The sequence below is a fragment of the Eretmochelys imbricata genome, chromosome 1 (assembly GCF_965152235.1).
Source record: "Eretmochelys imbricata isolate rEreImb1 chromosome 1, rEreImb1.hap1, whole genome shotgun sequence".
Classification (NCBI taxonomy): Eukaryota; Metazoa; Chordata; order Testudines; family Cheloniidae; genus Eretmochelys; species Eretmochelys imbricata.
In genome coordinates, this window is record NC_135572.1 from 41,809,325 (window position 1) to 41,826,791 (window position 17,467).

At 39.3% G+C, this 17,467-nt stretch overlaps 1 protein-coding gene across 2 annotated transcripts in view; it reads right to left on the reverse strand.

Annotated features, from left to right (window-relative positions):
- The window catches only part of XPO4 (exportin 4), a 124,666-nt gene that overhangs the window by 52,234 nt on the left and 54,965 nt on the right, over positions 1 to 17,467 (reverse strand). For both annotated transcript variants that reach the window (XM_077809280.1, XM_077809287.1), the window contains exons 5-6: positions 8,751 to 8,867; positions 7,801 to 7,954 (exon numbers count right to left, since the gene is read on the reverse strand). In XM_077809280.1, coding sequence (XP_077665406.1) covers positions 7,801 to 7,954; positions 8,751 to 8,867 — 271 coding nt within the window. The remainder of the gene's footprint in view (positions 1 to 7,800; positions 7,955 to 8,750; positions 8,868 to 17,467) is intronic.

Sequence of the window (17,467 nt, forward strand, 5' to 3'; positions counted from 1 at the left end):
CCCTCAAGAGGTGGGGCTATATTATCTTTTCCACAAAACCTCTCCATGGTCTGAGGGCAGCAATTGGGGATTAGAGCAAGTGTTGTAGCTCAGGGCCTTCCGCAGATCCACCAGGTTTGGTGGTGGGTCCCCACAGCCTATTCCAGGTGAAAGCAAACCCTGCCTCTTCCCAACACAACAGGGGAGTAGTTCACAATCAGTGCTTTGATTTCCTCTGACAGATTTCTCCCACTGGTGTTTCTGCAGGAGAGGATGATCTGGCGCATTATGAGATATTTGTTTCAAAGGTCATTTTAATCAAGCTTTAGAACTTGTTTGGAGAAAAAGTGTTTCAAGTGCAATAGAAGTACTCCTATACATATGTTTTACAGATAATTAACCAATTTAAATAGAATCTAACAGCTGGAAGTCTGCTGTACAACCTTGTAATGCCAGTATACTGATTATATTTAGAGTTTCAAGACTGTTTCTGGTTTGAAACTATGCACATGGCCAGGATCTGAGAACAACTCACTAACACTGATACAGACAGACTGGGATTGGTCCCTATGGGAAAGGGACTCTCAGTCTATGAGGGATCTTACAAACCCTCGTAAGTCCGTACAGGATAAGCCTTTCATGTTTGACTTTTTTGGGGAGGTGGGGTTTAGGTAATAAAATGAGGAAAGCCCATGTTTGAATGCTTAGCATATTCTGCTTTAAAAAAAAAAATCAGCCTACGATTTAAAATACTAAACTTTTTCCAGGACAGCATAATTAACAGTAAGGCTCAATTACCTTGCAGGTGAGGTACTGGACTCAGAACACCTAGGTTCTGTTCCCAGCTTTGCCACAGACTTCTTGTATGCCAGTCACTTACAGCCCAGTTTTCAGAGGTGCCAAAACTGGAGTTGTGTGCACTCAGCACCTTGAAAAGTCAGGCCTTTAATCTCTGTCTCATTTCCTCTTTTTTTAAATGGGGATAAAACTGCTTCCTTACCTCCCAGAGGCACTGCAAGATCTATTAACGTTTTCAAGGTGCTCAGATACTACACTGCGAAATCAGAACTACTAACTGTGATATGTAACCTATCATTGCAATCAGCTTCTGTACCAGATGACTGGAAGGTAGCTAATGCGATGCCATTTTTTTAAAAAAGGCTCCAGAGGTGATCCCAGCAATTACAGGCCAGTAAGCCTAACTTCAGTACCAGGCAAATTGGTTAAAACTGTAGTAAAGAATAGAATTATCGACACATAGATGAACATGATTTGTTGGCAAAGAGTGAACATGGGTAGGAATAAATGGTCAGTTTTCAGAATGGAGACAGGTAAATAGTGGCGTCCTCCGGGAGTCTGTACTAGGACCAGTACTGTTCAGTATATGATCTGGAAAAAGGGGTTAACAGTGAGGTGGAAAAATTTGCAGATGATACAAAACTACTCAGAATAGTTAAGTCCAAAGCAGACTGTGAAGAGTTACAAAGGGATCTCACTAAACTGGGTGACCGAGCAACAAAATGGCAGATGCCCATTGGAAAACATAATCCCAACTTTACATATAAAATGATAGGGTCTAAATTAGCTGTTACTACTCAAGAAAGAGATCTTGCAGTCACTGTGGAGAGTTCTCTGAAAACATCCACTCAATCTGCAGCGGCAGTCAAAAAAAGCTAAAAGAACGTTGGGAATCATTAGGAAAGGGATAGATAAGACGAGAGAAAATATCATATCGCCTCTATATAAATCCAAGGTATGCCCACATCTTGAATACTGTGTGCAGGTGTGGTAGCCCCATCTCAAAAAAGATATATTGGAATTGGAAAAGGTACAGAAAAGGGGAACAAAAATAATTAGGGGTATGGAACAGCTTCATATGAGAAGCAATTAATAAGACTGGGACTTTTCATCTTGGAAAAGAGATGACTAAGGGGAGGGATATGATCGAGATCTACAAAATCATGACTGGCGTGGACAAAGTAAATAAGGAAGTGTTATTTACTCCTTTTCATTACACAAGAACTAAACTAACATGAAATTAATAGGCAGCAAGTTTAAAATAAACAAAAGGAAATATTTCTTCACATAATGCAGTCAACCTGTGGAATTCTTTGCCAGACGATGTTGTGAAGGCCAAGAAAATAACAGATTTCAAAAAAGAATTAGATAAATCCATGGAGGATAGGTCCATCAATGGCTATTAGCCAGGATGGGCAGGAATGGTGTTCCTAGCCTCTGTTTGCCAGAAGCTGGGAATGGGCAACAGGGGATGGATCACTTGATGATTACCTGTTCTGTTCATTCCCTCTGAAGCACATGCCATTGGCCACAGTCAAATGACAGGATATTAGGTTAGATGGATCATTGGTCTGACCCAGTATGGCCATTCTTATGTCCTACGTCTTACATAGTTTACAACAAAATGTCTAGGAAAACCCAAGTGATGAAGCACTAATTATGGCTGAGTTCAGTTTCAATATGGTGTTTAAGTTTTGTTTAGTTATGTTTAAAATTCATGAAATCTGAACCTCCCTTCTCACACTCTGCTCAGTATCTCTTGAGACATTATTAACAGGATTAACGCTTAAGTTGAACACAGGATCACAGACCACATGCCTTACTCAAAAGTACACAGACCTTCAAAAAGCAATTCTAACTGCCTGGTTTCAGAGCTGAAGTCTGGTCAGCTTTTACCCAAGGGTGCCGAGATTGACAGCCTCTTATTTTTATGACCACTTTGGCACTTCTTTGCATCCACCTTCTGTAGCATTGGTTGAACTCTCTTTACAGTCCAGCAACTCAATCTAAATATGGAATCTCCAGGCAGTTCATGTACACTGACAATCTGCTTGGCTAACTTTTTTTTTTTTTTAGGAATTTGCGTTTAACACAGGACTGTACCGTTTCCCCTGTGCCCCCCCCCCACACACTTTTTTTGGTCTCTTATGCTGCCTGATTGCATATTTTCCATTCCAAATGAGGTGTGGTTGACCAGTCAGTTTGTAACTCTGAGGTCCTACGGTATATCAAAGACCATGTCAATATGCTTCCACTTACACCATGCTCAGCGCCAACTTGAGCTTAACATCTTTTTGAATGGTTCATGGTTGGCACAGGATTCCAAGTCAGTGTAATCTAGGGGTCACCCTACGTTGCATACTTACATACAAATACCATCTCACTAAAGTAGCTCAGAAGATGGAAAAGCAGAGACTGTCTACTGAACCAAGTGGTAGGGCCCACTTGGAGTCAATGCACAAACTCTACATAGTTCAGGGCTTAACTCTCTGCTACTCAATTGGAGAATATTGTGCCCCAGTTTGGTTAAACTCTGCCCACACTATACTAGTGGACACACAGCTGAATCATTTCATTATTACAGGCACGTTGAAGCCAACAAAACTTGTATGATTCCTAGTCCTAGCCAATGTTCCTCCACCTAACACTCGGTGTTTGAATGCAGTAGCCTCTCCCACTACCAGGAACTCCTACATCATCATCAAGCCATATGACTGGCTACCTGGCTTTGGACTCCCAGCTGTCTCTGGAGTCAGCTTAACAGGTTCAGGTGGGGGGTAGTTCACTGTATCAAGACCAGTCATGGCTGGGGCATACAGGAGAACGCACTGTGAATTTGTGGTGCTGTGGAGAATTCTGCACACATGTTGAATGGTTGTTCTTTCCATGCTGGGCTCCCTGGAGATCTTCTTAAGCTGAAAACAACCAATTCAGAGATCACAGACTGGCTCACGATGATTTAGCGGGGGGGGGGGGGTGTTAAACCAGGCCTTACTTGTCTTGCCCACATACAATTGCTATATTTACATGCCTCTTCTCTTCCCCTGGTAGTTAGGGCCTCTTATGGTGGTTTCTTCTGGACAATGTTCTCTAGAGCGTTCCATTTGGTTCTCTGACTGCTCTGTTAGATTTAGTGATAGATGTTTCCAGCTGTCTTCAGAGACAATGATCGGAGTGCTAAAGCCTCCTTTAAAGATCTTACCGTGGCTCAAGGAATAAAAACCACCGAATAGATTCAAGGAGAATGCCCCTCACTTGTGCATTTAAGGCAATAGGCATGCTGAACCATTAAAGACAAAGGCAGATTCTCAGCTGGTGTAAACTGCCATAGCTCTATTGAAGGCAACTATGACAATCTGAATCAGCTAAATAGCTGCACCGTTATGCTACTAAAAAGAAGCAGATGTCTTAACCCAGATCCCATCTCAACATTCACTATGGAAGAGACCCAAGCCCTCCAGAGATGCAGACCTTAAACCTAAAACAAACAAAAAAAGTAGCACTAAAGCAATCATTATTGTAGAACTACTAGCTAAACTATTGTTAAACTTTAAACTAAACCTATTAACTAAAACTTATAAAAATCTATGTCTTAATGAGTCTGAAGTTCCATGGCTGAATTTGCTAACAAAGAAATGAACACAATTTTCGGGGGAGACAGGACGACAAAAATCTTATGCTCTCTGTTCAAGAACTTTTGGATCTGTGGACAAATCACAAAGTCAGGTCCCTCATGATTTTACTGTTGTCAGTGGTTTCATAACTTGCAACTAAAGGCACGTGACTTACTGTAGAGAAATCAGGAGGATCTGCAGAGGCAATTTCATGAGAGAGATAGGTTACAAGGGGACCACGAAGGACAGCTTAGTTGCATATGTCAAGATACACATGGCCCAATGGTATATAACTCTGAAATGGGATGTTTTAGATATAATATGTGGCTCCCAGAGTGGGAATCAGCAGAGGCAAATTTATGAAAGAGATGGATATACAGCACAATACTAGTCCTGAGTTATCCAGTATCCCCCGAGGTCAATTTAAAAATTAAGGAAAAAAAAAGTGATCAGAACCAGCTTGATCCAAGTAAACAAAACAATGCTAATAAACAATGCTGTATCAGTACCAAAAAAAGCAATGCTACAGAAGCCAACATACCACTGCAGACTGCCATACATTCTTAGCAAAAAATAGGAATTCTATGTTATCATAATTTACAATTAGCACTGCCAAGAAATGTCTCAAGCATTCATAAACACCAGGTGAACTACTGTGTAGATAGTATTCATGGAGGTAATGGATAAAAATAACAATTGATAGATTGTCTGCATGTTATAAAGTGAGATGGAAGAAGCAGCATCTTACAATCTTGCCATCACTAGTACTACAATTTAACCATGATGCTGCCATGTGCCATCTGTGACATACAGATGCTTCATGTGAGAAACTGCATTTAGCTAAGCAAACTAGCGAGCATCCTATTACAGTATGAACACTTTTAGGCAGTGACTAAAAGTAATTTGTCTTAATACAATTCTTAAGAGATTACACTAAATTATATGACCCTTGAAGATTAAAACTCTCTTTGATTAGTATTGAGTTCATCATATTTTTGCCACTTCTTTTAAAGATACAATAATCATTTAACTAGAGATAACAGATATCTACTGCAAATTAACTTCAGTCTGTCCTTGATGAACACAGGAATAACCAGTGTATTTTGCCGAGGGAAGTACAAAATGCTATGGCAACATACACACACACACACCCGATGATTGTACAAGTCCATTTCTGAGGTCTGCTAACTGTCTGAGAATGAAGAGAACATCTGCTACAAAAATTTTAAAGTTTCATTTAATGTATTTTGATGTATTAAAAGTGCAGTCACATTCAGGCCGAACAACTGGGGACCAAATGTTCAAGACCTATGGCCAACTGTCACTTTTTTTTTAAATTAAAGATTAAGACATTACGCTGGTGGAATTATTTAATGTTTTCTTAATAAAATTTAATTAATTATGATTCTAAATATGCTTTTCATATAAAAATGTAATGCCCAGCAGAGGGGAAAAAACCCACTTAATTCTCTCTTCCCTTTGATTATAAAAATACAGTTTACCAGCTACTGTTTCTTGAAAGTATCCAAGTGACTGAAAATATTGCTAGTACTAATCCAGTGATAAGGCCTGATTATCTGTTTCAATTAACACCTATTTACTGGCACAGAACAAGCCATTTTCTGATTACATACAGCTAAAAATGTAAGCTAGGTCACTAATTTAATTCTCCAATTTTCTTTGCATCAGTGTAGTTGCACCAACGTAACTGCATCATTTCAAACCCACAGTGCAGATGGACAGCACTCATGTAAATTATGACTTGCACTGGTGGTGCAGCATACCCCAGTTTCCAGCTGTGGTATTCATCTCCACTAGGGTCTTGTACTGAGGTAAAGCTACACCAGTGGGAAAACCCACAACACAAGACAGCATAGAGATGTCCCTCTTCTGTGGACACTGTCGAATTGCAACAGGTGATCCCAAAAGATATCCAATATTCTTCAAATCCCAAATTTTCCTTACACAACCTCAGCCCATTCAGCAGTTGGCCTCCAGAATCAGTCTTCAAAGCCCTTGGACCAACCTCATCTCTGGATTAACTTCATTGACTGTAGCTGAGTTACACCAGGGCTGAATATGGCCCATTAATCCAGTCTGAATTCAGTGGTTTTCAACAGAACTGCATGTGGGTGTTTTCTTTTAAATCATGGTACTTTCCCTATAACTTTAGGGGTCATAATACGAACTCAGCCTTCCAGACAAGACCTTAAGAATGTCCACTTTCAAGCATGGAAATCTCACTTTTACTATCTATTGTACAGTAGGTACACACATCCCAGAAATCAGGGCCAAAACAACCCCTACAACATGTTTTTATCACCCACAACCAACAATATTTCTGCGAGTGAAATAGAAGTCCTTACAGAGGATCCAGGTATAACATCTGAGTTTTTTTGCAGTGTATGTCATTCGATGCAAATGGATTTGAAAGGATTTAAAACAGCTTTATGAGTCAGAGATAAAAGTCACCCCTGGCAGTGAAGCTTTGCCATTTAACTCTTTGTTGGATAAATGCAAAATGCAGTTTACCATATCTACACTGATTTTCTTCTAGTCTATATATGTGGGCATCTTTATTCCTCTCTTCTAGTGTGTGTAGGCATCTCTCTTCTCTCATTCCTTCCCCCTCCCTCCATGCCTCTTCCCCTTTCAGTCCCCACATTATAGTCCCTCTCTTCTTCTTTACCCTTTTAATCTCTTCCCACTTCTTTGGGATCCCAAGATCAGCAACCTATCACATAGAGGAATGAGGGGCTAAGGGAACTGTCTTAAAGCAACCTGTAGATTGTCAGGAGGAAGGGAAAGTGTACCAGGTGCAGTCTGTTCTGCCTGTCTGCTGACAAATGGTTTTCTTGGTGGAATCCTAAGATGCTTTTCTCCTGCCAGCGGAAAAAGTAGTATAGAACTTCTCTTCTAGCTCCCAAAGAAGCCAGAGGGATTAATTCTTAGATGGTGTTAGTTCTACATCACCCTCTCCTTTTCTTGGTGGCGAGAAGGAGGTGACAGATCCACAGTGAGAAGCTTTACAAGCAAAACAAGGGCTCTGATCTATCCCTGCTGGTTCTGCCTAGTCTCACATTAAAGCAGTAGATGAAAGTTTCCACTCTGCACCATCCCAAAATCTGCCAGACAATCCAGCAGCCCATAACTAGCTGCTGCTTCTATGAGCTAATTTTACCCTTCCGACAAATACTTACAACTTTAAAGAGAAAACTGCAATAACACCGTGAGTATATAGTAAATATGAGCAAATATGGGAGTGACCAGTAGAGTGCATAGCAAAAAGGTCTAAATTACCCCCACTTGAAAAAAAATTCTCTAAACGTTACATTTTTGAAACACTCCAGTTACCAAGTACAGGTGAAGTTAATTAGCTGAAGCAAAGGTTCAAACATTAAAAGGATATAATTTGGAGGAAGAAAGTTCCAGCTTAAGACCTGATTGGCTAGTGCAAGATAACGCTGAAACACTGAAGACATCTGAGCATTGAGGTTTTCACGTCTGCTGAATTCCTGTAGTACCTCCACTGTTAGCATGAAGATCTGCCGAAGGTCATCTTCCTAGTGTTAGGAAGAATACACGTACTATTAATGGAGTCTCCCATTCATGAAGTAAGAAGTTCTTGATCAGGCAAATAGTGAGAAATAATAAAATTAAATTTTCTTTACAAAATCTGAGATTCTTTCATTAACTTTGAACATTTCTTATATCTGAACAGAAACAAGGCCTTTACCTATGCAATGTAATACTTAAAAAAAAAAAAAAAGCTTAAATCTTACTAATTATAAATATTTGTCATTAAGAGAAAAAAACTGGTCATACATTTCTCTGACAACTGGTAGAGGAGGAGGGATTTGGTCTTTGGCATGGAAGAAGTTGATAAGCTGTTCCACAACAGTCACAGAACTTAAAGCAATGCCTTCACAAAAACGTTTATCCATAGCCAAACAATGCATCTGAGACAACCAGACTGTACCATCTGCAATAATATTTTTAAATGCATGGCTTTCCTTGGCTTTTAACCAAAGCTATATTTAAGACTATCATTGTTCCAAAGAGTATTAGTTTTATTTGCTATTGGTAGACAGGGAATTAAGATTCCTACTGTGTATAGATTCATAGATCTACATTCATAAAATGGACAAAAATGCATTACACTTTTTGAAACAAATATTCCTAACATTACTAAGATGTTTACTAAACAAGGAATTGATTTTAATTTCTAATATACAGGAGACTTTTGCACATACCATAATCGTTAATGCATTTGTTGGTGCATGAAAGTTTTCCTTTATTAACATTTCTATTTATCAGAAATATAATTAGCATACGTTATTTTTATTTTTTTTTTTTTACCTGAAATATTCGTTTGCAGTTACCATGGAACTCCATGCTTAGTCCAATGTTGCTGGTTTTACTTGAACTTGAGAACTCGCTCAACAAAGCCGTTAAAATGGAACAGGCCAAAGTTTGCTATATAAGAAATAATATAAATTAAAAGTTGTTCAATAAGGCAATATTGCTTAAGATGCAGTTTAAGTTATCTTATTAGAATATTTCTATGGACTTCAGTCACTTCAGCCACAAACCAGAGCAGTAGCTCAAGCTTTCCTTGATTCTGGAACACTTAAAGTAAAGCTCCTTGGATGAGCCATCTCGCCCTGGGCAGGTTTCACACCTTTTCTGAGGGAACTTTAATACTTGGGTAACATGAAAAAGTAATATTAGAGTATTAACACAGGATGAAAAAAATTTGCTTTAAGACAATCATGTTTCTGCTTAGTTAGCTCAACCCATTTTCTATACATCCGTTTAGTTCCTTCCCTGTGCGTAAGGCTTTACGTTCATTAGGGGTATGTCTACCCTATGGAGCCTATGCTGGTTTAGCTATGTCAGCATAGCCCTACTGTAGCCTAAGCCTACACCTACAGGAGTTTGTTGGTTTAGGAACACCACCTCCCTGAATGACGTTAGTTATGTCACACAAGCCCTCTTTCATCAACATAGGCCCATCTACGCTGGGGTTTCTGTTGGCGTAGCTATAGTTGGTATGGGGTGTTTTGCTTTTTATTTCTAAGCTATGCCAACACAGCTTTTAAGTGTGTACCAAGCCTACTACTAGCAAAGGTTCATCTTCCTGTTGCCTCTATTTGTCTAAATGTATCCAGGTCACTTTCCAGTTTGCTTTGGCCCTCCTTTGTGTTTGTTACTTTCCCATGGTGGTGTCTGATCATGATTAAATTTATACCAAAGAGACAGAGAATTAGATATAGCTAGTCAAAAAAGCACCTCTAAAGTCCAAGTGCCTCCCTCACCTCTAAAAAAAGTCCAGAACTGGGATAGAATTAGCAGAAAGTATCACTGCACGAAGGTTGACAGATGATTCCCTACTGACAGAAGTAGATATTCAAGCCACAATAAAGTACCTTGCCAACTACAGTTCATGAAACACAGGAAGCTTGTAGGACTGCAGAAGACATATCAGTCATTATACTGAGGTAGCTCCCAAAGGCTCTAATCAGATTGGGCCCTGGTTGCCCTTTTCTCACTCACAAAATTTAAGATAAGAGTCAATATTTCAACAGTTTTTATAGATGAACCACTTAAAAGATGTGTTATCCTAAAATACAAGTCAAGGCCACACTCTTCTTTGCTGAAATATGCTGCAAAAAAAATTGCTTTTTGCAAAAAAAAAACAAGTTTTACTCTTGATGCCAAAGTCCATTAATCATCTTTTTCAGTTCTCATTTTGCCCTATATTTTACCATGATTGATCAACACACACAAAAGGAAAGAAAACATCTCGTACTGGGGAGGAGAATTACATTTCACTAATGATCAACATATTACACAGGAAACATAACAGACACCTTGTATTGATTAAACAAAAATATTTTTGCTTAATAGATGTAGCCAACACAGTTACAACTTCAAAGTTACTGGCTTTACTCCTAGACTGTTTGGAGCCAAGGTGCCAAGGATGGACAGAGGGGCAGGAATTGTTAAAGGGTCATACATGCCGGCAAATGTCCAGGGGTTAAATGGAAATATGCACACTACCTCTGAACACCCGAAAGATTAAAGTTGAGATACTATTTATGCAAGCTCATACAACAGCTGAAAGCAGTGCCATCCACCCACCAACTGCAACATCTTTGTTCAGAAATGCCTCTGATGTCAGTACCTTGACCCTACAGACAACTAGTTATCTTAGCCAGTACACATTAAATTAAAATTCTTACTTGCGAAATAAATCCCACCCAGATCAAGCAAACATGGTTGTTTCAGGCATCTTTGTGGACAATTTCCTATAGTACATTAAAAATGCACTTTATGTCAGCTTACTGTAATTAATTGCTAAATTCAAATATTTCTATTTCAGTTCAAAGTAATTCTTTCAATTTCAATTCTACTTAACTATTCCTTTTTTACTATTGTTAAATTGTGACGGTTGTATCTTTGCCAGTGTAAAACAAAAAATCAAAACCTTAAATTGCTAGAACATCAGTGTAGTCTCTCTACTTGTCAACCCTATACTATACAGTAATTCAGCTGTCTCCTAAATGATTCAGCAGTTTTAACAATCTCAAGGCTCTGTGTAGTTACTGCTGGGACTGTTGGGCTGTGTTTTGTTTTTTTTTTGTTTTTTAATTCAGAATTGAAATCAGTATGACAATTAATCAAAGCAAGCACTTCCATTTTTAATCAAACATCAAAACTATGAGAACACCATATAAAAACTAGTTCTCTGAAAAAGTTAAAAATAAATTTTAAAGTTTGACTGAGCCACTGTTCTACTGTCAAGGATTTTTCATGCCTTTGCAAGATATATATTTTTAAAGAATAATTCAGAGTTGCCAGAGGATGCTATACATTTTTGTATGCTATACTGATAATGCCTATTCCAGACTTCCATAAATACTTATAACATTTTCATTTATTACTTGAATTACCAAGCCATCAATATCTGCAGGCTCTAGGAAGCACTGATGCAAAGACAGCTTTAATGGTAATTACTTTAATTCCATATATGATAAGCATGCTATATTGTTTTTGTGATACAACAGCATACAAATTAAGTCATCTCTGCTTTATCATACAAAGATCTGATAACCCTCCCAACAGATTTACTACATAAAACAACCTAGGACAGCTGGAGCAATGATACAAGTTGGCATCATTTACAGAGCCAAAATGCAACAGTGTATAATGGGATTAAAGAAACAGGAAAGGGGGAGGGGGGGAGATTTGGTACATACTGCAGTAATAAACTTCCAGGATTACTCTAACTGATAGAATAGTTGTTTTCTTCTTCCATTTTTTTCAGTTTTACTTTGTGCATTTGACAGCAGTTTGTGCAGTGTGAAAGCAGTTTCATTGTTTTGTTTGTCAGTTGCATGCCTGATCTCATGCAGTAGCATGCTGTTTCCCCAAAGGACAGGCAGAGTCTCCAAGGGGTGAGAGATTGGTTTCCTTTTCCTGAAGGGGGGAAGGCAGGTTTCTAAAGTTTGGGAAACACTGCATTAGCATGATGATTCACTACTCTCCTGTACTGCTCTGGGACAGAGCTCATGCAAGGCCCTGTGTACCAGTAACAGCAACAGTAAGTCTGAAGCTGATATGGCAGCAGTCAAACATGAGGGGGTGGGGGAAAAGAGCAGCAGCTGACTGGTTGTCTTGAGCAGGTTTGGCATTACACTCAGACCCACCTCAAAAGTCCCCTTCTAAAAGCAGCAGCAGCAACAACAAAGAGAAGATAATTATTTCAAAACAAAACTAATTTAAAAAATAAATGTCAGGATTTACCAATTAAGGGGGCTTTATCAGAAAAATATTTTAAGGCAGTTTTAGGATATTCAAGTTTGTCCCTTTAAACGAACTAGTTTTTAAAAATGTAACTTGAATAGATCCTATCACTATGGACTGCCATTCCTAGCATTAGGGCTTGCCTATACATGTATCAGAGTAACAGCGGTGTTAGTCTGTATTCGCAAAAAGAAAAGGAGTACTTGTGGCACCTTAGAAATTTGTTAGTCTCTAAGGTGCCACAAGTACTCCTTTTCTTTTTGCCTATACATGTAGTTATTCAGGGAAAACTGTTCCTGAATAACTCCACGCATGGACTCACTTTTTCCAGAGTAAAGCAGCCTTGTTTCTGTTTAGCTTAACCCATACTAAACAGGAACAAGGTAGCCTTATTCTAAAATAAAAGTGTCCCAGAGCTATGTGGGAATAGCTATTCCCAAATAACTCCATGTGCACTGTAGATAAGCCTTTAGAAATAAAAAGGAAATAGCACATCTGGTGAAGAAGCCCTCCTGTTGGTGTGGTGTCTGCACTGAAGTGCTGCAGAGGTGCAGCTGCACCACTGTAGACGTACCCTTAGGCAACATCTATACTTGGGAGCTAGGGAAATGATTCATAGTTTGCATAGACGTACCCAGGGCCGGTGCAACCACTAAGCAAACTAGGCAGCTGCCTAGGGCGCCAAGTGTTTGGAGGTGGCCAAAAGTGCTCTCCGGGGAGGCGGTGGAGCAGAGGTGAGCTGGGGCAGGGGGGCGTGGAGAGGGCCGCCTGTAGCAAGTAACTGGGCAGGGCTGGCATGCAGGGGAACTGCTCCCCACCCCAGCTCACCTCTGCTCCGCCTCCTCCCCTGAGCATGTCGCCACCGCTCCACTTCTCCCACCTCCCAGGCTTGCGGCGCCAATCAGCCAAAGAGAGAAGCAGGGCAGGGCAGTTTGCTCAGGGGAGGAGGCAGAACAGAGGTGAGCTGGGGCGGGGAGCTGCTGCACAGCTCCCGGCGCAGAGGGATGGAGGGAGGGGCGGGAGGTGCCGCACGGCCCCCCCGGGCTGAGCGGGGGGAGGATGGGGAGCTGCCGCACGGCTCCCTAGGCCAAGGGAGGGAGGGGCGCAAGGTGGAAGTTTTGCCTAGGCCGCGAAACATCCTTGCACCAGCCCTGGACGTACCCACGCCAGCGTGCTACGAACAGCAGCATAGCCATGGTAGCACAGAAGCAGCTCAGGCTAGCCTCTGCAAATATGTACATGCCGAGACCCCTGGGTTGATACTTAGGTGGCTAAGCAGCCCATGTTACTCCAGCTACAATGCTATTTTAAAAGGTGTGTTCCTAACCCAGGTTTCTTCTTAACCTTGGTTAGCCAACCTAAGTTAAGAACACATTTTTTTTTCCAGTGTAGACATACCCTAAAAATGCTGTTATTTTCCAAAACAAAGTAATGCTATAAGACTAAATATATTCATGCATGATATATTACCATTTTCACATGTGGGGGGGGGGGGGGAAATCAGTCCAACAATTTTAAAGGGAGCGACATATAGCCTCCTCTTTAGATCACTGAAAGAGGAACAATCACATTTATAAGACGCTTCAAAGGAATTCACCTGACATAGAGAGACTTAATCACACAATCTTTTGAAAGTTAAGTATTCTAAGCTTACAAGTGTCTTTTGTACAGAGGGATCTACAAAGCATATCTAGTCATGCACACTAGCTGCATTACTTTAAGGCTAAGAAAAACCTCATAAAAACTTGAAAAACAAAGATCTACCAGTAGAGCAGACTGTGCTTGGTAAAAAAATAAATTGTACATCAGAGTTACAAGATGTTTTTAAAGTAACCACATTTTAGGTTTTTTGGTTTTTCACTTTTAGTATCATCACATACAGATAATCAGATTCAAGAATGCCACGTACTAATGGCTAGAAAACGTGAGTAATTCTGATCATCATATTAAAAGTCAAACCTCAATGTTCTAATTTCCCAGTAGTGTCATTAACTTCATACCAGTAAGAGTATACCTCATGAACCTAGCTTGTCTCACTCACCAGCAATTTCATTAGTTCTGTCACAAGAACATACTCAAACAATAACCACATCTGACAAAATAAAATACTTCAGAGCATGGATTGTCTCTTAGAATAGCCTGGCACTTACCCCAGTTAGCTTTATTACCAGTAATAAATTTTTGAAAGGTTGACATACATAAATCACTCTCAGCTGCTCGAACAGAAGATCAATGAGACTTGTGATAAGAGATTAATTTAGCAATCAGACAACCCAAAAGCATGGCTTTAGACAATTAGATTTTTTTAAAATCTATACACAATACTAAAACAAAGTCACTACGTGAAAAATATGCACAATTTGAACCTTATTTTGCAAAACAGCTTTCGTGGAGTAATCGTCATAATATATGCATACTCTATAAAATGTGACTCATTCCTTCCAAAGCAATATCACTTACACCGAATGTTAAACCCATAATGAATGTTTGTGGGATTTCACACTTTTGTCTAGGGAGCTCACTGAGTAAGTGAACTGATTTATTTAAGGATAATTAGGTTAAAAAATGTATGAAAGGAAGAACTGTTCAATTATGGGCTAGGGAAATACAGGAGTTAGCACACAACTGTTTAAATCATAGAAGCTGACCCAGACAAAGCAGAATTAATTGCATAGTAAAACTGTTGTATCCCAGTCTTGAACTTCAGTGTGTGGACAGATTCATGCTGAGAGATGCTTGGTTCACGTTAGTCATATTAATCTCGCCGCAAATTCTAAATCAAACTAAAGAAGAAATCCCATTTGGGAAATCTCAATATCTTATTATATTTCCTTTTGTATTCTAGATAATTGAACTTCAATGAATTTAACAGCACAAGGGGCTTACTCCCCTCACAGTTAGAACATGAAACTAATCCTGTTATCTTAAATAATTTTCAGTTACTCTTATTAGTGATTTATAGGGCTGCTGCTTTCTTCCCCCCTCCCACAATGGAATCTCTATTGTCAACGTAGCCAATGTTTCAGGGCCACAGGAAACATGAGATAAAAGTAATTCTTCAGAGATGTTAACTAGTATAGAAGCAGGTAGTTGATAGAGTAGAAAAGGGGCATTGGGGCAGAAATAGTTGTGTTGTTCCTAGCTAATAAACTTTCACAGGTATAAGTAAAAAGGTTTTTCTAGACCAAGTCTTTCAAAAGTGAGACTTCTCTTGCAAGATAGTTCTACAATGAGAAGGGACAATGTTCCCGCTTCCTCCCCAGCAGTCCTCGGACAAACTACTCCATTTACGAACAGCATTTTCAGATCATCCATGCATAACAGAACTGACTTTCTTCAACAGTTTTTGTCCAAAACACTCTGTTTACAGCTGGACCTTCTGATGTTCCACTAGTTATGCAAACAAAATGAAGCCCTATAGTTATAGCACGGAAAAAAACAATAAAACAAAACCACACAGCTTGTCACTGGTATCAGATATTCATTTGAGGCCAACTGTTGTATACACTCAAATTCTAGTTTTGGCAGGTCACACTCATGGCACGAGTGCTTAATTTGTTAACTTCTCAAACCTGCTTCCTCATCTTCCCAGAGGACTTATACTATCCCCAACACATGTTGCAGCCGATATATCCATTCTATCTAATATACTACTTAACTGTTATACAACCATGCCTCCTAGTTTTTAATACCACACCTATCACTGTAGTTATCTAAGCACCTAATATCTAACTGCAAATTCTGAATAGTGAGAACCAAAAAACTCTTCAGTCACTATTATTTATCTGTCTTCAGAGAGCGATTCATTATTGTGTTGTCTGATGAACAGTGAGTCACACATATCACTAAGTGGGTCTGAATGAAGATGAATGATTGCTTACCTAGATACCTTTCATAGCTCCTGCTCAGATGGTTTAATTATAAGTCTGCTAAAACTAAATGAATTAAAGGCAAAGCACATTCATTTATTTAGACAATGCCTTCACTTTAGCTGATTTTCACTCATTATCTTGTGGAAAACTCAGGTCAAGTATCTGTATACTCATAATGAAAAATATGAAATTAAATTAACTGTGCACTGTATTATATGATATCTTACCACACTGAATGGACCTTCAGTTTAATCAATGATCATACAAGCCTTGTAAATTTTTGTATTTATTTTATCCTCACCAACACTTACAAGAAATAAAAATGCCAGCTGGAGTTTCTCTTGAGGAGCTTGGCACAGCTCAAACAATTTCATGCTCCGAGGGCAATGAAAATGTTACTACATGAATTACATTCTGCAGTCATCTAATTCAACTAGACCAGGAAGCCCAGGATGGAATAGTAAGAAATGTGGCACTCCGATGGTCTCATGGAACCAAAAACAGAACCAGATTGCTGCTATGTAAACTTAAAAAGGCCACAGAAGAGTTCTTAAACTAAAGGCTGGGGTAAAGTTGACAGGTGCAGAGGAGCACATGGTTTAGACAGACACATCCCTTTGCGAAAGATTTATTGAAGGGGATATTCTATATCCTAGTAAAGGGGAGAGGCTATAAGTTGACAAAGTACAGGTAGGAAATTAAGAGAAACAGTGAAACAATTACATCACATAAAGGCAGACAACTAAATATTGACAAATTTTGTAAGTGCTTATATACAAATGCAAGAAGTCTAAATGTGAAGGTGGGTGAATTTGAGTGCCTGGTATTAAGTGAGGATACAGATATAATAGGCGTCACAGAAACTCAGTGGAATGATGATAAATCAACAGGACACAGCAATACCACGGTACAAAATATATAGGAATGACAGAGCAGGTCACACTGATGGGGAGTTGCACTATACGTGAAAGAAAGCATGGAGTCAAATTAAGTAAAAATCTTAAATGAATCAAAGAATACCACATAATCTATACGGATAGAAATTCCATGCTTGACTAATAAGAGTACGACAGCAGAAATATACTACCAACCACCTGACTAAGGTGGTCACAGTGATTGTGAAAAGCTCAGGGTGATTACGCTACAAAAACAGAAAACCCAGTAATAATGAGGGACTTCAATTATCCCGATATGGATTGGGAACATGTGACGTCAGGATGGGATGCAGAGATAAAATTTTTAGACACTATCAATGATTGCTTCTCAGAGAAGCTAGTCATGGAACCCATAAGGGGAGAGACCCTTCTCGATTTAGTCCTAAGTGGTGCACAGGATATGGTCCAAGAAGTGAATATAGTGAATTGCTTGGTAAAAGCAACGATAACATAATTAAAC